The sequence below is a fragment of the Passer montanus genome, unplaced genomic scaffold (assembly GCF_014805655.1).
Source record: "Passer montanus isolate IOZ18808 unplaced genomic scaffold, ASM1480565v1 scaffold216, whole genome shotgun sequence".
In the NCBI taxonomy this organism is placed as follows: domain Eukaryota; kingdom Metazoa; phylum Chordata; class Aves; order Passeriformes; family Passeridae; genus Passer; species Passer montanus.
This window is the reverse complement of record NW_024366770.1, coordinates 359,585-374,824: the sequence shown is the minus strand read 5'-3', so window position 1 is coordinate 374,824 and position 15,240 is coordinate 359,585. Positions and strand designations below refer to the sequence as shown.

The 15,240-nt window shown below is 40.4% G+C and overlaps 1 protein-coding gene across 1 annotated transcript; it reads right to left on the bottom strand.

Moving 5' to 3' along the window:
- Window positions 1-3,391: 3,391 nt before the first annotated feature.
- On the bottom strand, window positions 3,392-10,052 carry LOC120502294 (solute carrier organic anion transporter family member 1C1-like). Its single transcript, XM_039709574.1, has 8 exons — window positions 10,018-10,052; window positions 8,909-8,999; window positions 8,242-8,437; window positions 7,199-7,361; window positions 6,295-6,479; window positions 5,227-5,291; window positions 4,965-5,082; window positions 3,392-3,754 (listed from the first exon to the last, which is right to left on the bottom strand). Exons 2-8 carry the CDS (start codon window positions 8,955-8,957, stop codon window positions 3,544-3,546), a joined length of 987 nt encoding a protein of 328 aa, XP_039565508.1. The 5' UTR covers window positions 8,958-8,999; window positions 10,018-10,052; the 3' UTR covers window positions 3,392-3,543.
- Window positions 10,053-15,240: the final 5,188 nt, after the last annotated feature.

The window sequence follows — 15,240 nt, the reverse complement described above, 5'->3', positions numbered from 1 at the left end:
GGTTTACTCTCATTACTGTAATCAGTTCTGTTCCTTGTATTTCCAGTGCTTTTTCCTTGCTCTCTGAATTTGCCTTTCAAAATAACACCTAAGAGCTGATGTCGTGCAGAGACTGCCCACGTGTGCTCTCTGCACTGTCTTGATAACCATTTTCACCATTTCATCTGTTTTAGGAGGTAGAAGAATTCAGGTCATTCATCGATTTGACACATTTTTATTTTGATTTTTGGCCCATCCATACTTCCCTAACTATGTGCTGCCACGTCAGTTTTCTGCAGTTCTACATTTGTTGAAATGTTCAGTCCTCCCAAACCTTTTAAGGATCGACAGCAGCACGTTTGTTCAATAAATTGCCGGCTGTTTCTTTCCATGCCAATATTGACATTTTTTTGCAAGTTCAAATTGACTGCAAAGTGCATCCCATCAGCGTCATCAATATAGAGATAATGACAACTGACCCAAAACCTGGTTTTCCAGCCCTACTAATGCTTGGGTGACCTTAAGAAGCAGCTGTTGAATTCCTAGATCCCTGGAGGATTTGTCAAACAGGGCAGGAATGAGGGCATTTGGATGGCAAAAGCATTTCTTACTCCCCATAGTGCTTCGTTTTAACCAACTCAATGCATTCCTGAAGTCTAGGAAAACAACAAACAACTTTAAATCCTGTGTGTTAAAATGAGGATTAAAAAAAGACTGGTGGGCTGAAATTAATGATGATTCAGAAATGAGTCAGCTATTGAATTCTCCTTCAAAAATCTGTTTTCAAGAAGGGGGAAAAGAAAGAAAGAATAGTATGAATAATTGGAAACTAAGGAGCTTTTGCAAGTAAATACTTGCAGCTACTTAGCGTAAGTAAGGAATTCCAGAAAGCATGCACAAGAAGGAGCACCAAGAAAACAAATCAGTGCTTTTACTGCAGGTATATTTTAAAAATAATTGACAACTGCTAGGATTTCAGGTGAATGCAGCAAACAATTTGACATTTTGAAAGACTTGAGAGATCTGACTGCATTTATCCTTGAAGGGAGTTGAACTCAGCATCCATCCCTGGTCAGGTTGTGACCCTAACCCCACTCAGGGTGGGCCTCACAGAACTCTAGGCTGTCCCTTATATTTTCATATTTCATACTGATGCATTAAATTTATGTTTTCTATCAAATTCCAAGACGTTTATTAGAAAGGAAAATGCATATGTTAGTTTGAAATTAAAGTTGGTTCTGTTGTTCTGCTGCACTGGATATATTATATATATAATGCTTGTCAGATGGGCATTTTGCCAAAAACCTCACTTGATAAGTTCTGAAATTAAAAAAAAGAATAGTGATAACATTTAACACTGCTTTAGGTGACACCTCCCAGTTTGGACAAATTAAAATTATTCACACCTGATGGATTGGCATCAGTAGAGGCCTTTGTCACAAAACAAAAATTGACAGATTTTTTTATCTTTGTGTCATATGTCTGTGGTGTGTTTTGTTGCCTGTAGATTCTACTCCAGAATAAACCTATGGCAACATCCATGGGTTGGAATAGGTAAAAAAACAATACATAAAAAATAATGAGCCTTTCTCATGTTTTGCATTGGTTCAGACATAAATAAGTCTCCACACACAGACTTGGAAAACCACTTTATTTTTATTTTTAATGTGTTCCAGCTTACTCTGGAAGAGGAGATACTAAAAAAAATAAAACAATTAAAAAGGGGAAACATCTTAAACAAAGCATGCTTTGCTAAAAAGGTATTTCTGTATTGATTTTGTACATCAGTTACTTCTTAAAAAATGGGAGATTCCACACAGTTATTTTCTCCAGCAGTAATAGAAAAGACAAAATTTATTCCCTTGCCTGCTTTAGGCACAGAAAGTAGCAAGATGGGAAAAGACTCCTCTTCTTTTCCTATGTTTTTCCCCTGCCCATTGTGCAAGCACTGAGCAATGTAAATTTATTTTGCAGTTTACAGCATGTTGCCTTTGGTGTTTCCTCTAGGAGTGGGGACTCCACCACTTCTCTGGGCATCCTGTTCCAAGCATTTCTGACAAGAAAATATCCCTGCAGCCGAGCTGAACCTGCCCTGGCCCAGCCTGAGGACATTTCCCCTTCTCCTCTTGCTGATTACCTGGGAGAAGAGCCTGACCCTCCTGGCAGGGAGCTGTACAGGTTCCCCTGAGCCTCATTTTCTCCAGGATAAAGAAGAATAAAAAACATCCAGTTTTGATGGATGGAGAGCCTCCACCTTCAGTAAATATCACCTCATTTGGAAAAAAAATCCCATTCTTCTCCCTTCAGCTGCAATCACTGCTAAGTGACTGTCATGACAGACAACACATTTCAGAACCATTCAGCATTTTGCTCAATATATATATATAATTTTTTTCCTTTTTATATCTAATATGTCTATTAACCACATCCCACTGAGCCCTGAGCACCTGTTTTAAAGTGTCAGCCTTCCTGTTGTGCAATGGTACTCGAGCGCTCATCTTTTTATTTAAAGTCACAAATTGTCGAGCTCCAAGCGAGGCGAGCACAGCGAAGGCAAACCAACAAATACACCGAGGCAAATGAGTACATGAGATAAAGAATATGAGCCGAGGGAATTTAAAGGTGTGTGGGAACACGGATGGGTGTTTTCCCCGGCTGGTGTTGAATTTCTCCCGGGATAACCAAAAGTGATAATTAAACATTGATAATTGCGGTGGCCATGGGGAGCAACGCTGTCCTTTGGGTGCCCTCTGCTGAACACTGCCGGGCATCGCAACCCAGCCGCCAGTATTTCAGATCATCTTAAAAAATAATTTACAAAAAGGGTATTTTTGAATAAAATTCCACGACTCGAAGACTTTTAAAAAAACCCCATGGTCTTTATGAAAATATGTGTGCATTTTTAAGCAGGCGTAACTTTTGCAGCTGAGGTAAGACGAAATGCTTCTATTTTTGAATAAAATTCCACGACTCGAAGACTTTAAAAAAACCCCATTGTCTTTATGAATATATGTGTGTATTTTTAAGCAGGCATAACTTTTTCAGGGGAGGTAAAACAAAATGCTTCCTGGAAAAATACTGCTTTTGCCAATTTTGAGATTAAAACCAGGAGCTATGATGCAATTTGGTGAGGTGCTTGGCTCAAATGCTTTGGCTTACCGAGAATTTTGGTTGAAGTTTACAGAATCAGAAAGGTTGTCCTGGCCTTGAGCTCATCTCTGCTGTGTCAGTCCCCTGCATGGACCTGCATACAGGGATCACTTTTTGTGGGCTTTTGGAATGTGGATGTCCTGGCAGCATCTTTAATCCCACTAAAAAACCCCAACTGGCTCTGTCAGAATTGCCCAGGAGATTTTCCTCTGTCGGGCTGTGTAACTCATTCTGTTGATTATGTACACATCAGGCACTTTCATTCTTGTTTGTTAGTGTTTATTGTTGTTGTTTGCAGTTTTGCTATTAGTTATGCTCTCTGTACAGTGCTATTATTTATTATTTAGTTACTCACAGCATTTTGAATGGTGTTTCTAAAAGAAGCCGACCTGATTCACATATCTAAATTTCTTTCTAAATAGAGGATTCATTCTCTGCATCAGAACCTGGCAAATGTTCTTTGACCTTGCAATTGTCTTCTTTATTCATAGCAGCATCTTCTTGTCCATTCTCCAGAGACCTGGAGTTCTTATTTTGAAAGTGTTTCTTTATCAATCTATAAAAAATTATTCCAACCAAGAAGTAAGGACCTCTTAAAATTGCTCCTAAACCAAGGTAGACATACCTGTAAGACAGAGCACAGAAGATTGGGCCAGGTGTTGAATTTTTCAAAAACACTAAAGAAAATCACTTGAATGGATTTTAAGGCTCTCGTATACACAAAAAAGGTTAGGGAAGGACATTGAAACTCATTGTGAATGATACTAAAAACTGGACATTTTTACTTGCAAAAACTTCTCTTAAAGAGTTGATAATATTCTTTTTGCTTATGAAAATAATTTCAAATGAAACTTCTATCATCTTCCTTTTTTATCTCTCTCTTTTTTTTTAAATTTTATTTTCTTGGGAAGATTTTTGGACTACTTTAAGGCTTTGGACTCTTTAGGCCTAGAAATATATTGAGGTCACCAGAGTAGTCTATTATACATAAAAATAAAAACCACATCAGAAGTGGCTAAGGTTTGAGTGAAACAGAGAAAAATCTATGGAGCATTCCCCCAAGACACTGATAGTGTTTGGGTTTTACTAACGCCTACAGCTACTCAGTACAATATTCCTCCATTGTGAATGATACTAAAAACTGGACATTTTTACTTGCAAAAACTTCTCTTAAAGAGTTGATAATATTCTTTTTGCTTATGAAAATAATTTCAAATGAAACTTCTATCATCTTTCTTTTTTATCTCTCTCTTTTTTTTTTTTTTTTTTTTTTTTTTTTTTGGGGGGGAAGATTTTTGGATCACTTTAAGGTTTTAGACTCTTTAGGGCTAGAAATATATTGAGGTCACCAGAGTACTGTATTATACATAAAAATAGAAAACACACCAGAAGTGGCTAAGGCTTGAGTGAAACAGAAAAATCTATGGAGCATTTCCCCAGCAGATCATGATTGGGTTTTACCAGCACCTACAGCTACTCAGTGCAATATTCTTTCATGGACTTTTCTCCAAAAGTGGCCAATGCACAGAGTTAACATTATTGCCAGTGTGAACAAATTACCTGCAAATAAGGTAAATTTGGGTAACTTTCCTCTTTAAAGCCCTAAAGTCTGAGGTATTTTTAATTTGCTCTAAGTATATTAAAATTACACAATTCATTCCAGAAATCTGTCATGGATATTAAATTCCTTTTGTACAACATAAAAACTGACCAAAAATTAAGAGCTTAACATTTGATCTCGAGATTTTTCAATTTTAGGAATTGTGGACTGACTTAAAGCTGAGCCCAGAGATAATATCTGACCACGATTTTGGATGCCTTCTAGTTTTCCTCACCTGTTTGCATTGGAGTCATAGAGCCTGCAAGCCCCTCTCTTCCCACAGCTGGTGCTGCCCCACTTCAGGCACGTCTTGTCGATGGCTGCGCCAAAATAAACTGGTGCTGGAATCCCAGCTGCAAGGAGACAAGCAAAACGTGGGAACGGGGCTTCACAGGAAGGGACACCCTCCCAGGAACCAGATTTCCATTTCCCTAGGGGTGGTTGCAGGCTGCCAGGGCAGCTCCAGGTGGGTTGGAGCCTTCCCTGGTTTCTCTTACCCAACATCCTCATAACGAGCGTGAAGAGACCAACTGCCAGAGCTTTGAGCTCTGGCTGGACACATCTGGAAAAAAGAGGGATAAGTAAGAAGTGCTGGCCTCTTCAGTGCTCAGACATGCCTATTAAGTGCTATTAAATAACCTGAATTTAATACCCTTGTTGATGGAAGAAGCACTTTGGAATTTCTTTGGAAGAAGTGTGCTTCCTTCATCTGCTGAAGTGTTAAGTGGTATGAAAGAGGTGAATTAATCTACTGATTTTCATCAAATAGCTCCTGGCAAGTCCATTCCCTATGCACAATTAAGGAATCGAAGTTTTAAAGCCATAATCAGAGTCTGTCCTGACCTTTTGGAAATTATTTCTCCAACTGTCTTCACTCTTGGGCATACATTTCCCTCACTTGAGGGAATATTTAATGGGAAATGTCCTACAGCCCTAAGACAAAAGAGTTGCAGGTAGCAGGGTCAGTGCAGCATCTCTCTGTGCTTGAACAGAATTCCTCTGTACAAGGACACATCTTGGACAGCACAAAGCCTCCTGGCAATCTGTTCCATGGGGAACTGCAGGCAGCAGAAATGGGCCCTGGTCTTGAATTCATTTTATCTCCAGCCTCTGCCATCTCCTTGCACATCCAGAAATCCTGGCAACTGCATGGCACTTTCAAAATCCAAGCAGAAAAAAGGACGTGTTCTGGAAAAGCTGATTACAGAACCAGAGAATCACAAAATGGTTTGGTTTGGAAGGGATGTTAAAGATTCTCTTGTTGCAAAACCATGGGCAGGGATGCCTTTCTCTGTCCCAGGCTGCTCCAAGCCCCATCCAACCTGGCCTTGGACACTTCCAGGGATCCAGGGGCAGCCACAGCTGCTCTGGGCCAGGACCTCCCTCACAGGGAGGAATTTCTTTTAACCTAAACCTTCCCTCTTTCAGTATGATCCCATTACTCCTTGTCCTACCACTACAGCTCCTGATCAGCAAGATACTCCTTTTTTTCCTAAGATAAGGATACAAACATAACTTTGAAAGCCTTCCCGGAGAGCCTTTGGTCAACAGCCAGCTGTTCTCACCTGAATGTAAGCATGTATGAAGGAGTGGCTCCCAGGGCATAGAAAAATCCACCTATGACTTGTATTACTGTGTAATAAATGAAATTCATCGAGCAATCATCACTTTTTGGACATTGCCCCAAGGTGGCAGAATTGTTTCCTGTCCATGAACGGTTGATTTCAAGACATGTGCAGTTATGGAAGACCTGGAAGACACAAAACAGGTTTGGTAGGACACTGCTCATGAAATGGGGATTCTGCTGGAGAGAAAACAGAGTAAAGAGACAGCTCCAGACCATTTACGTTCTGGAGTGATCAGGAAACATGCAAATGGCACAGCCCAATGAAGGTTTACATCCATGGACTAGAGCTTTGTCTCTGGACTCTGGGCACCATCTCCATGCCAAGCAAAAATCAGTCACTCAGAAAAACAAGCAGCTTCCTGACATCCCAAATCTCACATGGAGGAAACAAGCTGCCTTGCCTTAACCCATTTTTGATACTTTAATGATCAGAGTCAGGGAAGATACTGCTCTATCTTAGTGTACTTCAACTGCTAGGTAAAGCCTCAGGGCAGCCAAAATGACATTTATGAAAGGCAGAGCCCGTGGAAAACCTTCAGGCAACATGGAACCAATTTGATTTGTGTGTTTCCCCCTCTTGTGCTCAGAAGGTGAAAGTTAATATCTAGAACAAGCAGCTAGGGTCTTTTGCTTAATGTGCACAGAGAAATCTCAGAGAAAATCACAGAGAAATCAGAGAAATCTCTCTTTTCTGTGCTCTTTGTAGCCAGAAATCAAAAATCCCTTACTGACTAGTCCCCAGTAACTTTGGCTTTCCTGAAACGCACTATCCAACTAAATCCCTGATGTTGCATGGAGAATAAGCTGGTAGAAACCTCAGGAACCAAAGCAGGGTCTCTTACTGTGTTCTTTCCATGTCCCACGGAAGTCCCACACCCAGCCAGACATGCAGAGACATAGGTGATCCCATTGGCTCCACACACAGGGTCCCACACATTGGAGGCACATTTGCAGTGAGAGTTGCATTCCGAAAATAGGGAATTGTTGTGGTACGGAATGGGGTTGCTTGGAAATTAAGTTCAGACAAGTGTAAGGCATTTTTAATTCAGCGCTGAAGTCAGTGAAGTCCCTTCTGTGTGACAGTGTTGCTGCTCTGAGCCCCACCTCACACGCCCAGGACATGTTTCCACAGTTGAGTTTCTACATCTCTATTGGTCTGTTTGAGATTCCATCCTACTTGCACTGATATTAAAGCCATTGCTAGATTATAGAGAATTTTGAAACAAATGAAAACATTGCAACTGATTTTACAGGTGTAGACAGAAAAGAGAAAGGAAAGAGAGGTCATTTGGGCTCTTTCCTAACTGAATTTAGAGCTGGCAAGAGTTATCACAGTCTTCTCAAATATATCTTTATCAGTTCGTAAAAATGTACCAGCGACAGAAACCAGATCTCCTGGTCTCTGTAGTTAGAAAATACTCCTCTGCTAAAGCCTAGCCTAACTTTCCATAGAGGATATAAAGAATTTAATATTATCTTTTGCTTTCAGACATCCTTTGTGTATTGAGGGAAAAGATATGTCTTTACTCAATTTTTCCTCTCTAGGCAAATGAAACTGATGTGCTTGCCATTTTTTTAATCCCAGTGCTTCCTAAGCATTCCCTGCTCCACCATGTACATTCCTAGTGAAAACATTGCACAGCAATACTCCCACCCTCCCCCAGCAAAACAACCAACATTGCTAATGAAGCAATTCCTAATTAATCTTTAACCAGCATTGGGCTTTGGCAGGCTGACCAGCAAAACTACCCCAGTGGCATGTGGCAGTGCTCACTTTCTCTCAAGCATTGCAAAAGCATCTTTCTCCTTTAGCCTTGATGCCACAGTGCATTTTTTGAGAACTGTGGAGAAAATCACAATCTTTTTTTTTCTATTCTATACTCACCCTTCATAGGACACTGTCATTCCTGCCACCACATGGTTGTCACAGCCAACAAAAAAGTGTAACATGCTGGTGGCATAGGACAAAAATGACATGATAAATGAAAACTTTGTCGCTGCAATGATGCCCATTTTATACTTTTTCATTATAAGCCCTCCTAGGAAAATTCCAAGACCTACAGGAGGCAAGGATGTCACTCCTGAAAGAGATTATAGAAGGGGAATGTTAGAATTAAACATTATAGTCTTAAGAGGCAAAGTCTGTCCTTAGTTTTTTTGTTCCTGGCAGCTTTATGGTCTGTTATGACTTTAGGAAGGTTTGTGTTCACCCCAGCCCCTGGGAGTTGCTGTTTGTGCAGTGCCTATCCCTCCAAACCCACTCCCATTGCAAGAAACTTGCTTCAGCATCCAAAACTTCCACACCACACTCATTGCACATTTGGGGTGCCCTAGCTACAAATATCACATAAATGCAATGTAATGTAATATAACCTAAAAAATTTTTATGGTCCCACAGGTACAAGCCCTGTGTTTTTTTATAATTCAGGTTCAGGTCAGACCACCATTTACCCTCAAATGCTGTGCATGGAATTCAGCCCCAGATAAAGCCCAGCAGAACCCATCCCCATGCACTGCTGACAGCACAAGCAGCCTTGCATGGTGGAACTCACCTATTAGGAAGTTGGATTTGGATGTAGATTGTCCATACTGCTGTTCCATGTACTTTGCTTTGTAAGTCACAAAACCAATAAAACTGTTGAACTGTAACAGTGAGCAACACAAAAATGTAAAGTACATTCGATTACCCAATACCTTTTTCAGGGAGTTATAGAAATCTGAAAGAAAGGGACATATGAGTTGGCATTGAAAGATGCATGGCATCATTACGGGTAAGTAACCTGCAAAACTTAGGGCAAGCTCCTCCTCTCAGCTGTCCAAGGGCAAGCTGTACTGATCTCCATTTGCATGAGGGTATCTGAAAGCAAAATCAGGTTCTTGAAAAACACCAGAGGTTGAGACACAGGAAGAGATTACTAAAGGAGACAGGAGTTAAGGGGGTTAAGGCCTGGCTGCTCTGTTGAGATGAGCACATGAAGACTAAGGGGCTCCACACAGCACAGGCTTTGTTCAGCTCCCATGAATATTATCACAGGCTCAAGGCTAAGTGAGAGCTGCCTCAGTGGGGCTGTCCAGTGTATTCCACTGGGATCTGAACAAAAAATTTGACAAATGAAGCAAAGTCACTTATTTCCATCACTTTCCATGACTTTTTTGGCCTAAGGACTGTGCAACCAGAGCTACAATGAAGCAAAGTCACTTATTTCCATCACTTCCCATTACTTTTTTTGGCCTGAGGACTGTGCAACCAGAGCTATTCAAGACTGAAGTATTTTCATCAGGCACCAAAGTACTTCAGAGTCTCCATGAACTCTCTCAAATGAATAATTTGTCTTTCCATACAGCAAAAGGAGGCTTTGAATATTTCCTTTAGGTTCACATACAGGAACACTTTTCCACTGTTCAAATGTCTTCCAGTGAACAATTTTAGAGTTAGGTGCCACTCAGGTGATATACTTCAGGTGATGCTTGCAGAACCTCAGAGTCCTGAACCAGCTCTTTCATTTCTAATAATTTTTTGGTGGACCTTTCCTTTCCTGGGGACAGCCACCTGGTTTAGATGGAAGCACAGGGGAAGCAAAATATTTTGCAGAGCTGTTACATTTCCTATGCGTGTTGTGCCTATTGCTTTTCACATTTGTACAACATGAGAAACACTTGCCTTTCAGCATCACTGACCACTTCCTTGGCTTAGTTTTTTCAGGAGAAAGTTTATTCCCCGTGGCACCCATGTTTTCCAACAGCCCACGTGAAGTTTTGTCCTTCTTGGCTTCCTCTGGCTTTTCCAGACTCTTTGGCAGGAAGCAGAATGGAATAGCAGACAGGAGACTGGCTGCTCCACCTATTAAGAAGCCAAGCCACCATGCACCCACCCAGCGGGAGTCCTGTGGGGTGATGGTGATGCTCCCTGGAAACGAGGGACACAGGCACAAGTTACCCCAGGGGAGAAGCTGAACCTCCCCACCCCTTTTCTGCTGTGGCAGCTGCATTTTATAGTGCCTGACTTCCAGCCATAAACATCTACTCAGTGGAAAGGATGGGTAATTACCCTAAACTGTAAAACTGTTGCACTAGCAGAATCTTTTTTTGTTAAAATTCCAGTTTAGAAAAAAATCTTGGTTCTGTGAGAGTTCTTGGTACTAATTCTTAGGGTTAAGTGTGTATATAATCCTTTAATATTAAAGCACAGATATAAAGTATGCTCCCAGTCTAACTCTGCCTTTACTATAGAAGCTTTCAGTAATTCAATAAATTAAAATAAATTATTTCAATAATAATTCATATTTCCCAATAATATAACACTATATAATATATTTATATAATCTATGTATATTTATATAATCCATTTATATTTTGTATCTCTTGATATATATTTTTATTCTATATTTATACAATATAACAGTATATTTCAATAATAATTTATTATCATTATTGAAATAATTTACTTATAATATATAATATAATACAATATAATACAATATAATATAATAGATATTATATTATATATCTAATATTTATAACTCAAAAAACTAAAATATCAATAAATTATACAATAAAAATATAATTCAAACATAACATATAATTAATATAATGCATACATGTGCAACCATTTATAGGCAATTTTTATGAACAAGCATTAGCTTACTTTCGCTTTTCCCGTTTTGCTTACCCGGATCCACAAATCCAACATCCACGTAGAGCTTTGCACACAGAGATCCCAGCAGGAAGCCAAACATGGGGCCCATCATGGCCACGGTGTGCAAGCACGCTGAAAGCACAATGAGGCAGACGCTAGTACCCTCTGAGGGCTGAGGGCTGTCCTCTGCAGAGGGTGCTCCGCCTCTCTCACCAGGGATCTCCCGGGTTCCTTCATGCTGAGATTACCTACATACACGGGAACGTTCTCTTCCTTAGCAAAGTCGTCGAGGTAGGCGATGCCCAGGGGCGTTATTGGTGTCTCGCCGATCCCACGCAGCACGTTTCCCAGCAAGATATATATCCACATATATGATGAGGGCTCCTTCTCACAGCCTGCAGAGGAGAGTTCACACCTTTGTGATAAAATGTTTGAATGGGAAGCTGGGGAAGATCACACGAAATGTAGCACATGAAGTGATTACAGAGTAGAAATCAACATATTAAGAACATTTCCTTATAGAAGATAAATAAAAGGCTGTCAATCCCATTATAACTTTTCATGATCTTTTAATAACACATTCTTCCACCTCCATTGCCTTTGATTTTTAAAAGCACAGGTGAGTATCACCCATCAGAAAAAAAATCTCATTAAAAAAATAACTTATTTATATTTTCATAAATATATTACCTGGCATATATCATGTATCTTTAACGTGACAAGTTTGAGATGGTTTCTGGTGCAGAGCTTGGCTTATTCTCTACCTGTGTCCCATACAAGCAACACATAAAACAGATATTTTCCATATTGTAAGGAGGATTATAGGAATCTCCATTTATTTCTGTTAATCTCCATGCAGTTTCACACTCTGTCCCCATCTCTGGTCCCAGGTAAACAATCTCCTGTATTTGTGCTTTCATTTACAGTTCCATACCTGCTCGTGAGACTTCCAGGACAGTGTCATTCCCATCTTGATGTAGAGAGCAGGGACTTATGCTGGAATTTAAGCTGGCTGAAGCAGCTGTGTGTGATGTTGTCTCATACTTGTAGCTGCAAACACACAAGAGGAGGTTTAGAAGCAGTGCTCACCAGGGAAACACCAGTGTGGTACAGCTGGAACCACCTTGGCTGCTGTTTCCCTAAAGAGAAAGGTGTCTTTGATTAAATATCAATTCAAAGGAGCAAACAAGACTATTAAAGAACATTTTAGAAAACCAAAATACTGAGTTAAGAACAAATAAAACTTAGAATTCTCTGTCTGGAAGGCATAATGTTTTAAGCTGGAAAATTCAAAAAGGCTTGTGAAAGTATTTCAGACAGGATTGAATTTTTGGTGCCTAAATTGAGGGTCAAGTGAGCTCCCTGTGTGGACCCCACAGCCAAGGAAACAAAGATGATTGTCTTGAATTTGAGCAAAGGCTCCCTTTCCATCTTAGAGATGTGTTTGGTCTGTTCAGCTGCTTCAACGTGATCCCTCTCCCAGAAACGAGTGCTGCTGAGGGGCAAAGTACAATTAGCTTTAGCAGAACAACATGGCAAAGCACACATTCAGCTTCAAGGAATTGCCCTGGCTCTCTCAGAGCAGGCAGGCTTATTTTTCAGGCTGAAACAAAGAGCAGTCACCAGGAGACACAGTGCAGAGCAGTTCCCCTACAAATGTTCAGGCTCAGGCTCGTGACTTGCCCAGTGTAGATGAGGATGATACATGGCCTGCCTTAAAGAGTGAAAAACTGATGAAAAGTCTGGTTCTAGCAAGATCCACTAACATGAAAGAAAGCGTTCCTCAGTTTCCTTTTTGCAGTGGTATACCTAAAATTATTCTAATCTATTTAAGGAATCCACAGAAATATGTCTTACTCTATTTGTCATCACTGTGCTCAAGCTATGGCTAGAAACATTATCACATATGAGCATAATGCAGTAATTCCCTGAGCCTGGAGAAGGTGAATAACAATTAACCAGACACAGAAAATCAGTTTAATCAGGCATGTGCATTAGGAACAGGAAAAACCCGTAGGTTTTTTCCTCAGGTAGAACCTTATGAGTTCTACCAGTTCATCCATCTGCAGGCTCCAGCATCACTGCATTCCTTGGCTCCTTTCTGAACAAGCCTGAGTGGAAACTAAAGCACTGTGATCTTCTCTTTTTTTTTTTGAGGAGCTGAACTTTCACTTGAGAAGAGCTGTATTTTTTAAATGAACATTCCCCATCACAAGAGTGATGCGTGTGTCACCTGGGGTTCGTTGCACTTGGAAGTGAGATTCCATAGGAAATCTAAGGCTAAATACACAAGTTTCACCTAAAAAGCAGAATGCAACTCCAGTGCTAAGTTACCCAAATTAACCACAATCAGTACTTACTATCCCATGAAGAAATGAGGCATGGCTGACAGAAAGCATCCCAAAGCCATAGTAAAGCATCCCACAGCTATCACTTTGGGCCTATGCAGCTTGGCTCCAAAGTAGCTTACAAAGGCAATCACCAGCAAGTTGCCTGCAAGGAGATGAACCAGGATGAGTGCCAGCTGCTGTCTCTGAGCAGGTCTCTGTGTGTTAGAAACACCCATTACCCATCTCGAAGCTCCCGTCGACCAGCCCTGCGATGGAGGAGGTCAGGTCAAACCTTCTCTCAATCTGGGTGATGGAGCTCTTCATTATCGTACCAGACAGGGCTTTGCTGAAGTAGCTGAAGGACAGAGCAGCCAGAAACACCTGGGGAAAGATTCAGGCAGGAAAGGGGAGGGACAGGCAGGAGAACTGGTCACAGAAGGATCAAACACACTTAAAATAGTGTGGACCCATCATCATCATGACATATTTGACACTCAAATTGGAGTGGCAAAGTCAATCTGAACCCAAATTACCTCTTGCTTGGGTCACATCTCCCTTATTTTAGGCCAATTCTTATCTGCTTCTAACTCAGTCATATGACATCATTTTGATGCTTTAAGCAAGCTTTTATGATACATCAGGATGAGGAATGTGGTACTAACTGTTGGGTTCATCTCTATATCAAACTATATATTCTGAAATGTTGCTTGTATATCATATATCTCACAAGGAAAAGCTTAATACTCTTTTGTCGGTTGACTGTTGCTTCTACCAACACACCTTGTGGCTTTTGCAAATAAAGATATATTTGGAAAAATATTTAAGTTTGTTTAAATATTATCCAGTGATTTCCACATAGTCTAAAAACCAAATAGACTTGTTGCTCACTGGGCAAGATACTTCTAATACAACAGAAACCTGGGTAAATAAACGAAGTAAATGTAGGTTTAGACATTGCAATTCTATTGGCTGCAAAGCCAATCCAGGAAGAAAAAGCTTGAAAATTGGTATATTTACTCTCTTTTTGTCAGGAATAAAGAGAAAATTCTTCCAAGTGTGGGGTTTGTCCTGATATGTTCTGATATATTTCCTGAGATATGTTCTGATATATTTCCTGAGCTTGACTGGCAAAAATTCTGAGAACCACCCTTTGTGCCTCATGCCAGCAGTACTCAGAGGGTTTGGCTGAAATCTCAAACTGCTGATAAGCATGAAAACACAAACAAAAATCCCTGGGGTCGTTTGGGGTTTAAAATGCAAAACCTTTGATGAAATGAGGTTCACCTCACCTTGTTTTGACCCTATGAGACTGGTGGTGACTGCAACCTCCAGACAAGTGCATGGTAGGCTCCTAATTGAGGCTGGTTCAAGTTTTGCACCTGAAGCTGCTGCCTCTCTCTAATGACCAAGAAGGGGATCCACCTACCAGTAACTTGTGAGTAGATATGGTAGATCGTGAATTTTTGTTTTCTTTGGGAAAAATATAATATCTGACTGTCCCCTGGACCTCTAGTGCATATCCAGTTCCTCAAAAGGATAGGAATGAAGAAATTTGGCATGTCACATCTTGAACAACATTTCTTGGAAAAAAAAAACAATGGTAATTCATGGTGATACTGCTAAGGCACCAAACCTTCAATCCAGTGCAAGAGGAAGTCTTTTTGACTGGTGGGTTTTTGTTTCCTTCATCATCCAGAAGCTGGTCAGGTTCTGCCTCCTGGTTTGAGTCCCTGACGTTGCTGGGTTTGGTTTCCACTGTCATGGCTGATTTCTTTACTCAGTGACCTGAGCTCAAGAGAAAACAGTAATAAATACAAAAGCACATATGCCAAAATAGAGTTCTCTGATGAATCTGGTGAAACAAATTACAGGAAAATTCTGAGATGTTGAAACTGAACCTTTCTACTTAAAACTATTT